The sequence below is a fragment of the Ursus maritimus genome, unplaced genomic scaffold (genome assembly GCF_017311325.1).
Source record: "Ursus maritimus isolate PB19 unplaced genomic scaffold, ASM1731132v1 scaffold_28, whole genome shotgun sequence".
NCBI lineage: Eukaryota > Metazoa > Chordata > Mammalia > Carnivora > Ursidae > Ursus > Ursus maritimus.
Window position 1 is genome coordinate 1,631,496 of NW_024425341.1, and position 16,025 is coordinate 1,647,520.

Genomic DNA, 16,025 nt, shown 5'->3' on the forward strand with positions numbered 1-16,025 from the left:
GACCTGTACATTGGGGTGCCTGGGTGGTGCAGTCGTTAAGCGTCTGCCTTCGGCTCAGGGCGTGATCCCAGCGTTCTGGGATCGAGCCCCACATCAGGCTCCTCTGCTAGGAGCCTGCTTCTTCCTCTCCCACTCCCCCTGCTTGTGTTCCCTCTCTCGCTGGCTGTCTCTCTCTGTCAAATAAATAAATAAAATCTTTAAAAAAAAAGAAAAAGAAAAGACCTGTACATTGAAAACTACAAAACACTGATGAGAGAAATGAAAGAAGACCTAAATAAATGGATCAAAAAATCAGTATAAAGATGTCAATTCTCCAAAACTGATCTATAGATTCAATGCAATCCCAGTCAGAATCCCAGCAGGCTTTGTTTTAGAGAAATTAATGAGCTATGTGGTGGCTAATTGAACATAATTAAAAAAAAGAAATTAATGAGCTGATTCTAAAATTCATATGGCAGGTAATGAAAAGGACCTAAATAGCCAAATCAACTTTGTAAAAGAACAAAGATGGAGAGCTTATGCTGTGTGACTTCAACACTTCTTATAAACCTACAGTGATCAGGACAGGATATTACTGGTATCAAGATAGAGATGAATGTAACAATAGAAATCCAGAAATAAAATTCACATATAGTTAGACAATTGATTTCTAACAAAGGTGCAAAATGCGATTCAGTAGAGGAAGGACAGTCTTTGCAACAAATGGCCCTGGGCAGTTCTATATGCTTCTGCACCCCCTCCAAAGAGAGGGAAGTTAAATCCATACATTGCACTTGCTGTGTATACAACAATGAAGTCAAAATGGGTCATAAACATAACATGTAGTATTTAAAACTATGCAACTTCTAAAAAACATAGGAGGAAATCTTCATAACTTTAGGTTAGACAAGGATTTCTTACACACCAAAAGACATAATAATATTAAAGGAAAAAACTGATAAAATTATACTTCATGAAAATAAGAAATTCTGCACTTTGAAAGATACTGCTAAGAGAATGTAAAACCCAGGGGCGCCTGGGTGGCACAGTCGTTAAGCGTCGGCCTTCGGCTCAGGGCGTGTTCCCAGCATTCTGGGATCGAGCCCCACATCAGGCTCCTCCGCTAGGAGCCTGCTTCTTCCTCTCCCACTCCCCCTGCTTGTGTTCCCTCTCTTGCTGGCTGTCTCTGTCAAATAAATAAAATAAAATCTTAAAAAAAAAAAAAAAGAGAGAGACAGAGAGAATGAAAAGCCCAGCAACAGGCTGGAGGAAAATATTTACACATCAATTTCCCCATAAAGGACTTAAATCTAGAATATATGAAGAATTTTCAAAATTTAATAAGAAAACAATCCAATAAAAACTTGGAAAATAATTTGAACATTTTATCTAAAAAGATGTATGGCAAATAAGAAAATGAAATGGTTTTTATGGGTCCGTAGGAAAATACAAATTAACACCATGAAATACTATTATCTACCTATTAGAATGGCTAAAATTAAAACAAAACAAAACAGACTCTTCAAACAAAACCACGACGAGATTCTACTTAACACCCATGGGGATGACTAGAATCAAAAAGAAAGACCTGAGTCTTGGCAAAGATGTACAGGAAGTGGATCTCTCATTCACAGCTAATGGAAATGTAAAATACACAACCCCTTTGTAGTACAGTTTGGTAGTTCTATTTTTTTAAAAGATTTTAAAAATGGATTCATTTGAGAGAAAGAGCACAAGCTGGGCAGAGACAGAGGGAGAGGGAGAAGCAGACTGCTCTCTGAGCTGTGAGCCAAATGCAGGGCTTGATCCCAGGACCTGGAGATCATGACCTGAGCCCAAGGCACACACTCAACCATCTGAGCCATCTAGGTGCCCCCAGTTTGGCAGTTCTAAGAAATTAAGTACATACCTACCGTATGACCCAGCCATTCCACTGTAGGTGTTTATAAAAGAGAAATGAAAGCATATGTCCACACAAAGGCTTGTGAAGAAACATTCATAATAGCTTTAATGGCAGTAGTCCCAAACTGGAAGCAACTCAAATGTCCACAAGTAGGTGAATGAATAAAAAAATTGTGGAATACTCATACAATGGAATACTATTTTAGTCATAAAGAAGGATGAATTATGGATACACACAATATAAAGAAATCTCAAATTATGCTGAGTAAAAGCCAGGGAGGAAATGAGTACATCCTATAGGATTCCACTTGCATTAGAATTATAGACGATGGAAAATAATCTATAGTGACAGAAAGCAGATCCATTGTTGTCTAGAGATGTGGATAGGTACAGGGGACCTAGGAGGACTTGGAGGGATTAGCAAGGCCCCCTTGGAGGGGCCTAAAAACACTTTTTGGGGTGATGGGTATGCTCATTGATTACTGTGATGGATTCATCACGAATGTATATGTCAAAAACTACACACTTAAAAATAATTAAAAATTAACAATTCATTAATAAAGAAGATATGAGAAATAACAGCATGTTTGTATGTTAATGGGAACGATTCATTAAGGGAAAAACTGAAAATTCAAGGGGTGGGTATCTTTGGAAACACATCTTTTAGAAGGCACGTATTGTGCAGACACATAGACATTTATATTCTCAACAATTTCCTTAAAACAGTTTTAGAAATTAACTATCAAAGTGTAGAAACATTCAGCCCATTTTATACGCAATTAACGAAATATGAGCATATTTGTGACTTTAACTTATTGGAGTCCTGTTGTCTACCAGGTTTTGCTCTCACCGAAGTTATGTGCCTGACTACCTGTACCTCCGTGACTGCGCTTGGCACAGGCACTGGCAAATAGGGAGAGACTGATGGCTTCAGAATAGGATCTTCATAGGAGAAATCCTCCTTCTGCCCGAGTGCCGAACAGCAGCAGCCAGGCTAACTTGGTCGTTCCCGCACTGAGAAGTGGAGTATTTGGGCAGCTCTTGAAGCTGCTCTGGTCTGTGACAAATTTGACAAAAGCGATGCTGTGTAGTTTCCGAGGCTACGTCCTAAGAAGCTCTGAAGCTTTCACGTGGGTCTCTGAGAACTCGCTCCGAGGAAGCTAGCTGTGTCCTAAGTTCATCCAGCCTGAGACCCTGTTTTGTGACTGTCCAAACGAGTCATGTCAGGAGGTTGTGTGTGGAGTTGCCTGGGCAGCCCTCAGGTGTTCCGTCACTATCAGTCTCGGTATCAGCTGTGCGATAGAAAGCCTTCGGAGGACTCTAGCCCCAGCCATCATCTAACCGAGCCTGAATGAGGGGTCCCTACTGAGAGAAGCCTGGTGTCTTCAGATGCAAGAGTGACACTATGCTGTTTAAAGCCATTAAGATTCGGAGTGGTTTGTAATGCAGCGATAACCTGAATAGTACAGAAATGTATTTTAGGCAGACTGGTAGGCTTTCACCTCCATGACGGTTCTATTAGGGAACTTTTCCGTGTTGTGTTTCGTTTGACCAAATCTTTGAAGGCAAAAACATTTTTTGGTTTATTTTTTGTGATTCAACCTACCTTTCTCCTTTGCTTCAGTATTAAATACCCAGAAGAGACACTCGATAAATGCTAGTATGGTATCCCCATGGTAAGGAGTGAAAAAAACTTATATTTATCTGACAGTAAAATGGGCACTATTTCGACTACATAGGTTTTTTTTTTTTTTAAATCTTGGTGTTAATTTCACTTTGAAATTACTTAGCTGATTATTTTAACGTAATCAATTTCCACACTGCTATTGCCACTTCACCCGATACTGAAGATGTTGTATTTCAATAATGTTTAGTGTGGAGATGGGGAAAAGGGTAAATTTTAAGGGTGTACAAGGCAGGAAAAGGGGCTTTAGTCACCTAAATAGGATGCTCCAACAATAAGGCTTTACACTGTTAAAGAATGCAATGACTCTGCCATGGGTTCTTGCCGTTCTTAAGACTGACGGTGTTCACACGATAACTCTAAGACGGTAGAAGCCATGTTTAGTTTTTATCCCTTAAGAACTTTAGATAATCAGCTTACAACTACTGAGTACCCAGCCTAAATCAAAACACAATCTATGATAGGTACTGGAAAAAAACCTCAAGGAATATTCCTGATTTATAATAAATCAGTGGCATAATCTTTAAATTGATAGGACACTATGGCAAGTGTCAAAGGCAAGTGGATGCATACTATTAGGCAATTATTAAATATGTGTTTATCATGGTTTAAGAGCAGGAAAAAAATCTACACTGAATTTTTATACAAGTCTTTATTTACAACTTGTTTAACAACTGTACACTTTTTGCAGCCTTGAAAACATTTTTGTACTTGAATGGGAAAATATAGTTTGACCAAATCTTAACTTTATTCTTCATATACATATATTATATGCATACATATTAACATATACATATAATTAATACCATAACAAGTTGGCAGTCATAAAATTAAAATGAGTAAGTGATATCAAAAGGAAATACAATATAAGATTTCAAAAAAATTAAAAATCTGTCTTCTGGTGGTTTATTGGACATTATGTTGTGATTTTAGTGAAAATTTCTTACTGAGGCTGAGTCCTTCACCTCAGAAAAATAGTGAGAAAACCCACCAATCTAATATACAATAAATGGTCGGTAAACTTGGTAAACACATGGAAAAATCCTTGGATGCCATTACGTACAATGGTGCCGTATCTGTATTGATTCCATTTGTGAATGGAGAAATTTAGAGTCCTATGTGGATTTATGTCACTTTTGGATTACAGTGACAAAAAATGAAGTCATCAAATTATAAATTCATTAGTCAACCAGAAATCAGAATACACCTAGTAATACCCTTTTTGCAACAGCTACACTGCCAGGTGGATAACTGTGATGCCAAACAGGAAACTAACAACATTCATAGAACAATCGCTAATACTTAAGACAGGAGTATAAGGCTTTAGAGCTGGGACTGTAGTCAATACAACTCCAACTCCAATGTACTAAGGTGTTTTCCAGCTCATCTGAAAAGTTTAAAAAATACTATAGGAAAAAAAAGCCTTTTTCTATCCTCAAATCTTTGATAGAATTTATTAATCAAAATAAGGCAAATTATTAAATTATTAGATATGTTTGAATTTTACCATTCATTACACAACCAAAAATTGGGTGTTATAAATGGTGGGGCAATTGTCAAAACATGAAAACTGCAAAACAAGATAAACCTAGAAATTATTCTTCTAAGTGCAAAGCATTCTGAATTACACGTAACCTGTACACAGCAAAGTTAGTGACAGCAATGACATTTTAGTGCAACTAAATTTTAAATAACTAAGGCTATTAAAAAACAAAAGGCTACTATTAAAAAAAATAAAAGGCCTCAAATCATTGATTGGCATTTGTGTACAGTCATTTCCTGTATTTATACTAAAATACTATTTCAAGCATAATGAAAATTTCCCTTAACTAACAGAAGTCTCTGTAGTACACACATTAAATTAGGCCAACAAGAAAAAAACAAAAAACAAAAAGACCCTCAAATCACACCATTTATCCATCTGTACTTGAACAATAATAATTTCATAATTTGCTTGGAATTTGACACTACTGGATTGAGTCTGTTGCCTGATTTAAAACATTTAAAAAGGAAGAGGAAAGCATCATGACTTTCCAACAGGATAGTTTTAACTAAGCACCAAGCTGACTCAAAAGAAATATGATTAGTCCCTTATTTTCATTAAAAAACTCAAAGATGCAGCCATATACATCCTTTCGTTATGTTAAGAAGTGTAATAATAAATACTAAAAATGTTTAAAGTCACTAGAATAAAATGCTTGCTTTATACACGAAACTGAACTTGATTCATAATCAAAGCTCTTAAGAGCAAGAAACTATGAAGAAAACCAAAGAAGTAATTTGGATCGTGATGTGCCTTTAGGGGATAGATAATCAAATGCAATGTTAGGGAGAAATGTTTAAAGGGACAGGGGCGCCTGGGTGGCTCAGTTGTTAAGCATCTGCCTCCGGTCCAGGGCGTGATCCTAGCGTTCTGGGATCAAGCCCCACATCAGACTCCTCTGCTAGGAGCCTGCTTCTTCCTCTCCCACTCCCCCTGCTTGTGTTCCCTCTCACTGGCTGTCTCTCTCTCTGTCAAATAAATAAATAAAATCTTAAAAAAAAGAAATGTTTAAAGGGACAGAAACAAAAAAGCTTTCGCCACTTTCATTAGATCTACATATATTTAAAAATAACGGGATAAATGTTTAACAATTTGTATTTGTAAATAAAGAATTCACTAGTTTCTGCTCTAAATGTGTTAGAAACTATGTATAATCAGTTTGAAAAGACTACAAAAAAGGGGAGAAGAGCCTGAAGATACGAAGTTATGATTTATGAAATGATTTAATTATATCACTTGAAAAGTAAAGTGCTGAGAATCTGTTTAAAAATATATTGAAAACTAGGGGCGCCCAGGTGGCATAGCGGTTAAGCGTCTGCCTTCGGCTCAGGGCGTGATCCCGGCGTTATGGCATCGAGCCCCACATCAGGCTCTTCTGCTATGAGCCTGCTTCTTCCTCTCTCACTCCCCCTCCTTGTGTTCCCTCTCTCGCTGGCTGTCTCTATCTCTGTCGAATGAATAAATAAATAAAATCTAAAAAAAAAAAATATTGAAAACTAGTTTCAAAGAATGGTGTTTTGATTTTTCCAATGTCTTTAAAAAGGGCTGGTATTAATTTTTTTGGTAAGAGAAACAGCTTTCTTCAACTATGGCAGTAAAACCTAAGAGTTATTTTAAGTTAATTGAATAATTTTTGACTGTATTTTCTCTTTGGGCATTACACCACTGTAAAAAAGCATTTTCTGCAATGATGGAAATGCTCTGTATTTATGCTGTCCAATATGGTAACCACTATCTCTGTGCAGCACAAATCACTTGAAATGTGGCTAGGTGACTGAAGAACCAAAGTTTTAATTTTATTTAATTTTAATTTAAATCCCCATGTGGCTAATGGCTAACAAATTGGAAAATGTAGGTCTAGAATCTGCTCTTAACGTAAATTAGCAAAAAGCCACTGGATGATAAAGGCATTTAGAAGAGAACTTATCCATTCAACAACTAATTAGTAGATATTCAAAACATTTTATTTTGTCTGTGTGTGTATGAGGGTATTTCATTTTTAACTTTTTACTTTGGGGAGACAAAAGCAAATCCTCCCTCAAAGGTCAGAGTCTACACTTCTCTATTTCAGTGTTACTCTCTTCTAGGTGACTTGCTTAAGCAAAGATCATCAGGAGAACAGGGGGTAATGCAGAAGAAAATACTACCGAAACTTTTCACAGTATAAAAGCATTTGTCTCATGTAAAAGCATAAAACAAAACAAAACTCTAAGAGAATGTTCATATGAGTAAATCTTCCTATTCTTTGGCAGTAACCATGTGTCAATGTTTACCTAACAACAAATATTTCAGTTACTTTCGGACTATGATTTGAATATTCAAGTTACAAATGGAAAAGTCCTGACTCTTAAAGATACCTCTCAGTAAAACCAAGCTGAACACTTTGCTCTGTTCGAACTTAACAAGAGCCAAGCTCATTCAGCACATCTGTTACAGCAGAACGAGGAACATTTCTGTAGCATTCTGCCAGCTGCAGCGTCTGCCTTGTCCCCACAGCTAACCTCCACCTGTTCCCAGATTCTCTGACTTCAGAGCTCCTGGAACTTGGCTTGCTTTCCCCTGTCTTTGGGTCTAGGCAATGATGAAGAAACTACGAAAGAAAGTGAAGGGCAATTGATAGGTTTGTATTTTAGGAGGCAGAGCAAAGGTTAGAACATGTTCTGATGAACTAGAAGACTGGTTACTTTTTATTAACGCGACTCCAGAAAACAAAAAGTTTCAAATATATTGGCATTTGAGACAACTTGGTTTCAGGAGTATTGACTTATAAGTCTTATTAATGTGAAATATAAAATGTAATTAATGCTTAGTAGCCCCCATTCAGCTTCAAATAGATCTCTAGACTTAGATTTTCAGATCCCACTTTAGACATTTCAGGGAGAACACAGAGCCCATTTCTTTGGGTGATCTTTCACACTTTTCTTCTTGAGTGCTCCAAAATAAGGAAAAGAACCCTAGGGTAAAAGATACAAATCGAAAATGCCACAGAAAAGTAGAAGAGAAATAATTATCTAATATTAGTAAAGTGCTGTGAGTCTTGCAGTAAAGTATAAATAATACATAAATGATTAGATGTAACAGTAAATAATATTAAAGACACTCATCTCTAATAGTGACATATATAAACACTACAGAATGTATATACAGTACTCACTGCCCATAGGTTGACAAATACACCAAGAATAAACACGAGTCCCTTTTACTGATTTTAGCAATATAGTTGCTAAGCTAATTATTTTCGTTTGTCAACTTTGAGATCTCTTAAGTGATAACACCTGCTAAGAAGTCCCCCACATACATTAAAGCCACACATGCTTTGGTAGTTTCCCTTTTCTCACTTTGAGATTACTCTTGTCATGATAGTTAATTCTTCCTTTAAGCTCTGAGTAGATATAATTCAGGATATTTGATAGCCCCACACGCCTGAAAGTTTGAGGCTACAGACACTTTTTCTGATGATTTCATCTTCAAGACTCTATAAAGATCTAATTCTGAGCCTAGGGGTAATTTATCAGGTACGTAAAGACTCTCTTGAATATGTTTTTTAAAAACTCTACTCTTGCCTTCAATTTAAACAAAATTTTGTTGGTGGGCTACTATGTGTAATTAGGGAGGAACATAGAATTGAGCCTAAGGTTTCTAAACTAGATAAAGCAGCAGATCTAGAGAAGTTGGTAGTAATTTTCAGCCCACAGGTTTCTTCTCATCTTATCAAATCATAGTATCCTTAATGGCTTCAAGTCACTATCTTAGATTTAGAAATGGGTAAGAGTTTCAAAATAAAAATAGATGCTTTCCCCTCCACTGATAAACGTATAGTGAATATTGTATTGTATGCCCAGTTAATGCCTACTGAAGGGAAGGACGATCAGAAAATAAATTATATTTTTGTCTACTCTTCTTTAATGATCATGTTAAGGAAGTCAGAAGATTTTATGTAAGCTATCACTTTAGGAACATTTGTTAAGACAGTTATTTTTAATTGTGTTAGTACTTCCATCCGCCTGGATATTTGTTTATAATCAGGCCATTTTGTATCCTGATAATCCATTCTAATTTCTAGGAATGGATTTGCCTTAACAGCCTTCTGTTACTTTCTCAGATTTTTATGCTCACTTATAAATACAGCATATAAACCTATCTTACAGAATATTACTGGAAAATACTGGAAAATAGAAAAATAATGAAGAGAGACATCATATAATTGTTGATATATAATTGCTAGGAAACATGTATAGACCCCCTACAATTGTCAAAACTCATATACTTGCCATAATTAGGTTCAGGTCTCTTGTTTCTCAAACGAATGTCCCTTTCTCTATCAATTTAACCACAATGTGAAGAATCCTAGTTCAAGATCACATTAAATAAACTTCATAAGTTTTTATATTTCATAGATAACACATGTGAGTTGGATTGGATTGATAAAAAGCTATTTAACAACATAATCAATACATTCATTCTCCCCAAGAACATAATCAATGATTTAAAAGAGATGGATGTCATCACATTTGTGATTTTCATTTTATAAAAAGGAAGCTAAATATTAATACTTCTGTGATTTTGGGGAATGGGGAAGGGCAGAAATTAGCTGTGTCAGTAGCAAATTATTTCGTTTTTTGGGTTTCTGAGAAATGAACAGTTTTTACTACAAAACTTTAGAATAAAATTATTATGCTTAAACTGGACAATAAAACATTTTCAAAATTTTCAATAAAAGGAACATACACCAATTATTATTTAAATATGCTTTATAAAGTAAAAAATTAGATGACAGATACATTGAGAATAGCCTTCCTCATATAAAAACTTCATGATATAAAATATTAAAATCATTATAGTTACAAAGAATAAGCTCTGAGACCACTTTTAAATGTAATGAAACTGGTTTGTGCAACTATTAAAATAAGCTGCTGTTTCAACAGTTGGGACTACAGAAAAAGAGATTATCATTATTGAATGGAAACCTCCTTAACTTATAAAAAGGGAAAATAAAAAGCACACTAACATAATTCTCAAAGACTCTGATACCCCATTTCTCTTGTTTAATACACTCCTTCATCTACTTCAGGGTATCACACGGGCTTCACTTTGAAGAAGCATAATGCTACATCGCCTTGACAAGAATCCCTTCATAATACAAGGGTAAGAAGTCCAAGTTTCCTTCCATAGTTTAATGCATAGACAACAAAAAGCATTTTGTCTTAATGTTATTCTGCAATTAGCAAAAAGCAAGACACCAAGCACTTTCCTCTCATTTTAGGATCACAGTTGTTCTTATCCACAGGGCTATAAACTAGCTAGGTTTACGCTAGCTGGTTTACACATGTTCCAACTGTTAACATCCCAAAGTCAGAGATCTAGACATCTGGGAATTAAGTGCAGAGAGTTAAGATAATTTTAAAAATTTAGATTTTTGTTTTAAGATACTTCTCATACTCGGATAGAGATTTTCAAATTTTTAACATGGTGTTATCTTGAAAAGATGAATGCTTGTCTGAGAACAAGAGACACTCAAAAATATTTATCATTAGCTAACAAAAATAAACAAAGCTGTTATTCAAAAGGAGATGTAAGTAAAGTAGCTAATAAAATTATCTTTTCTTCAGCCTAACTCATCTTTTACTGAACAATCACTTATTGCTGGTCTATCTGCACAGTGTGGATTTTCATGCCTGTGCAGGGACTAATGAGATAAAAGGCCAATGTTTCTGGCTGGAGAACATCTAGCTTAATTTTGTACAACTGAGCTTTTACTATATAAGCAAAACAATAAAACTTCAACAAAATTAATCCTATTATAATCTAATCATCTCACATCCCAGCAAGCCGATTTTACCAGGCTAGGGCTTATCAAACAAATAAGTCAATCTTAATCAATTTTGGAACATGGGTCCTTTATTTAGGGACTTCTTTTCCTTGGTTATTATCAAATAATTAGACAAATGATAAAAAGATATGATTGAGTTTTTGAAGCTCTTTTAAGATATGTACAGTTGTATTATTTATTCTTTTTCTATGTGGTAAACTATGACATTTGTCGGATTCTTTTTTTTTATTACAAACTTTGTAAATACACACTGCAGAACATAAATGTTATTCTTTCATATTCTTAAGTTATTTACTTTGTACTTTCTTACCCTGGTTAGAAGGAAAAGAGAAAATAAGCTTTTTGTTGATAAGAGTTCAACACTGCGGGGATGGGTCACCCTAACCTAATGCAGTAACACTGTACTTACTCCGTTGCTGAGGCCAGGGCTAGCTCCACTGTCCGAGCGAACTGTGGCTTCATGAAGCTACTGTATTCAAGGAGCTTGTAAAAATATAGCACAGTATAGCTCACATCTAGATAAAGTGCCCAGTGGCTTTCAACTTCCAGACAGACCATGCATCATCACAAACCTCCTGAGAAATTATTAATCATTACTGGAGAAATAGCAATTTATAAATCCTGTCCAAAGCTGGGCAAGAGAAACAGGGTTGTCACTGCTACAGCTAAGTTTTATTTCTGCTTTTTGAAAAAGCATCAGATGCTTAGAAATATAATTTCTTCTATGTAATGAAAGTAACATACTAAACTATAAGGGTAAAGGAGAGTGAAAGTTATGAATGTAAACACCAAAAAAATAGCATGCAACAGATGCCATAGAAAAATAAAAAGTAAACGTGCTTCTAAAAGCCTGTCACCTTTTCCTCCTGTTTAGAGAAATATATTTGAGTTGATAGGTAGGTAGGAGACCAGAGAAATAGAGAACTGAAATTAAAACCTCTCATCTCATAGGATATAATCCATTTAATGAATAGCTCATAGACTCTTTAATTTTATCTATCTTATTCCACAGGTAGTATAATTCCCAAATAATTTTAATGTTACCAAAGTTAGTGTTCATGTCCTGTTTTAAAACAGCTAAATCCTTATGCTATTTGAGAAATAAGGGGTTGGGGGTAGAACCATCTTAACTAGTTTTTAATCTTTTATCGTTAAAACTATGTTGATGAGGTCTGCTTAGCCTCCTGAAACCCCACAATGCATTCTGCTCATGCAGTTCTATTATTACAGATTCTTCCTGATTTACAGTCTTATCAGGTAGAAGCATTCACACTGCACTCAGACTTCTGTACTTGATGTAAAAAATTAGCACAATGCATGGAGTCATTTCTGTGTATACTCTTAATACCTTTCTTCAAGTACAGTTTCTGAGGACAAATGAAAACACTATTTTTAGGTCAATTTTCTTATTAAAAAAAAAAGTAAGGATTTAAAGTCAAATACCTGAATATAGTTTCTGAAAATTCTTAATTACATGTAGCTTGATTTAGTGTTATTTGTTTGTATTTAATATACAGGTCTAAAAGAAACCTGAACTTTCAAATAGCAAGTACACGAAATAAAATCTTATTAGAGGACCAATCTAAAACCAAAACCAGCCAACCCAATTTCAATAATTTGCTTTAAATAATTTGCTTTAAAAAAAAATTGGATATGATGCAAGAAAAAGGCTGGAGGGGAACTTAAATATAATTTGGGACCAAATTCTTAAGTCACTATGGAAAGTCAGAGGCATTTCATTTTCAAATGAATAATATTTCACATTTACACAGCACCTTATACAAAGTGCTTTACAATCATTATTACTTGACAGCCATTCCTCAATGTAAATAAACATGGTTTACAATCTGCCAACAAATCTAAGAACTCTGCGGCAACCAAATACTCAAGAGAATCTATTCGATAGCAAAGTCTTGGACTAGTACATAGAATTAAGAAAAAAATGTTAAGAGACTTGTCATAACATCACATACAAGAAGTCACTTATTGATCTTAATGACTGATATTAGGATGTTAGGTTTAGGAATTACTGAGAAATTGAAGGGTTTATATTAAAGAGTAAGTAAAATGAGATGCAAGTCAACAAGGAAACTGTTCAAAAGGTAAGGCTACCTATTACTTGTAAGTACATGAAAGATGACTCTTTTAGATGTGGAGGGCAAATGAAACTATAAATGTCAGCCACATTGCTAGAATTTGATGTTCAGTTACTAGGCTATTCCAAAACGAGAAAAAAAATTAATGCACTGCCTGATTTTTTTTCTTCTGTAATTTCTCCCCAAATAACCTAACCAATGCATTTATCTTCTGTCAGCAAACAAGATAGCAAGAAATAATGAAATTTTATGTATGTTTTAAAAATATTTTCCAAATCTTTGGACAAATTTAGTTTCCTATAAAACAATGTGGAAAACTCATTTTTTCCCTCTAAATAAATCTATCAGGTGCCTTAGGTAACATGTGATTAGCACCTCTGCCAATGTATTTATGTCTTTGCAAAAAGTGCACTTGCCAACCATTTTATATAGTAAATATGCAAGTTATTTGAAGTGCATTTGGAAAACAATTGAAAACACAGATTAATACATCATAAAAAGATTAATTCCCTTTAAACAAAGACATTCTTATAAAGCATGGTAACACAGAGGCACAATAAAGAATATAAATTGTATATCAATTATTGGCAGAAAATCTAATTCATTACAAAGCCTACACCATTGGGGAAAGGACATTTTCATACAAAGAAAAGTACTACACTATTATACAACACTTTTAATAGGGCATTTAAAAATTTTTGGCACATTAAAAGGAACCGAAAGGACTACAAAATAAAGAACCAAGAAACTAAAATATAGATACAGGAGAGAAAGTCCTCTAATGAGAAACAACTAAATATCAACATAAAAGAGACAAAAAATAAGCTGGCTGAATTTCCTGAAATGTCGTCATATGTAACAGAAGTATGCTTTGAATGTAGGCTGTTTTTTTATTCTGATGGCAAGACTTGTCTACCTTGCTGTGGCTGGTTGAACGTGGCCCGGATAAGATCTTCTTGTGCTGGTTGCTTGTCTTTGCCTAGCCAGAAATGATTGCCCTGAACCTGTACTAGCAAGTCTATCTTCAGCCGCCTTTTTATGCAGGGTCATTCCCTATACAACATAGGAAAAAACAGTCATCAATGAGAAAAAGTAGACCATACTCTCACAAAAGAAAATTTCATCATGCAGAATTTGTCACGTCGCATCATAAGGCACAATTAGGGATGTTAATTCTGCTCATTATAGATTAAAATCTTATAGAGACATTTTAGTTCCAACAATTAGGTACAAATCTTCTCTTGGAAAAATTAAGGCTTAATTTTCTGAATTTACAATAACCAAAACACCAGATAACAGAGACAGAATTTTGGAAAACATTACCCATATTCAATCATACTTCCTTTTCAAATCAAACGTATAAACTGATCTCCAAGAACAAAGAATGCAATTGATTGGTACCAGTTGATTCACATGGGGCTGTGGAAATCACACGGCTTATTTTGAGTGGAAAACACAAATGCACATGCTGTTTCTTAAGGAGGAAGGCCACACTAGGTATAATACATACCACCGGGGTGTTTTTCTTCACTTCAGGCAGGCTTGTATTCTCAAGCAAATTAAGAAAAATTCCTGACAGTCCACAACAGAGGGCCCAACCGAGAGCAGGGAGTCTTTCTTGAAGACTGGAGTAGGATGGCCTACTAGCTTAGAAGGGAGAGGATATACAATTGCTGGGCCCACCTTAACAGGAGGGAGGAAACCTCTGAGAGTGTGCCTTTTAAACTGTTTTAAACTGTCTGTGAGGAGATCAGGGAAAAAGTGGTCTGGGTACTTATTTAATAAGCCAGTAAAGAACCCTGACCAGGGAAACATTAAGAATGGAGAGCGACTATTCTCACCAGTGATTGGCTACGAGTAAACTGATGGGAGGAAGTGGACACCGAAACAAGGAAGAAAGGAAGAAAGAAGCAACTGAGAGCCAAAAGGACAGCAGGTACCTAACCCAAGCTATGTGAAAATTCCTAGGGCTTTCCTAGAGTGAACTGGATAGACTGGCACAGAAGACGAAACACCAATCTTCCCATCACTTGTTAGCTTCTAAGGAAAACACTAGTCATGGCTTTGTGTCTTTAACAGAATTTAAGTCTCTCATATATACCCAAATAAACAACATTTCTCCATTTTCCCAATGAGAAAATCCAGAACATGTTTTTTACTCAATTTGTAATCAAAGCATTTAAGAATCTGAAGAAAACTGACAAATATCTATTGGTAATCCTTAAATTTATTAATGTGGCTACATATATTACCAATTCTATTTTATTTAAAATATACTATCTTTTTTTCACTTTCACATTCCACACAACTTATTCCAATCCTTCACACACCTTTAGGACCCCAGTAGCCATGACTGGGTCGTGCTCTGAGATACTTAATGCCTTTTCCCAGTGCTTGTCACCTCCCTTCCATTCAGTAGTCCGAGACGCAGAACTTTCTGAATGTGTGTATGAAGCTGTTCCTGGCTATCTTACTGGAACATAACTTGTGTGCGTCTACTAGGAGTTATTCCTTTACTCCCTGAGAGCTGAAAAGTAGGGCTATTCTGTAATACCATGTCACAGAATAGGTAAGTTCAGTTCTACAACCACAATATGCGAAGTCCTACAAATCAATCAAATCTATGAAATGACCAATAAGGTTTAAGGGGCAGAGTTCCAAGGTCACTGACATTAACCTTTAAAGAGGACAAAGAGGAAACAGAATAGGTAGAGTCAGAACCAGTTCTCAGAGAACTTCCTTAAATAGTTTTTCCTTTTTTAATTTTTAATTTTCAAGAAATCTATATTTGTTAACCAAAATAGTATTCTAAGCCCAGTTTGATTTCCTTTGTTTTTTAGAATTGTGATAAAATTTGAAATATGTTGTTTTAACCACGACAAAAATAAATGTGAACATGTCATGAAATTATATGAATTTCTGACAAAGGTCAAATCCCATTATTAGGAGACCTGGGACATTACCCTTTAAGACACAGTATCAGTCACAACT

The 16,025-nt window shown here is 35.3% G+C and overlaps 1 protein-coding gene across 1 annotated transcript in view; it reads right to left on the reverse strand.

Moving 5' to 3' along the window:
* Positions 1-7,119: 7,119 nt before the first annotated feature.
* The window catches only part of HOOK3 (hook microtubule tethering protein 3), a 101,922-nt gene continuing 93,016 nt past the window's right edge, over positions 7,120-16,025 (reverse strand). Inside the window, exon 22 of the mRNA XM_040643202.1 lies at positions 7,120-14,087. Within this exon, the coding sequence (XP_040499136.1) occupies positions 13,947-14,087 (141 nt within the window). The 3' untranslated portion in view covers positions 7,120-13,946. The remainder of the gene's footprint in view (positions 14,088-16,025) is intronic.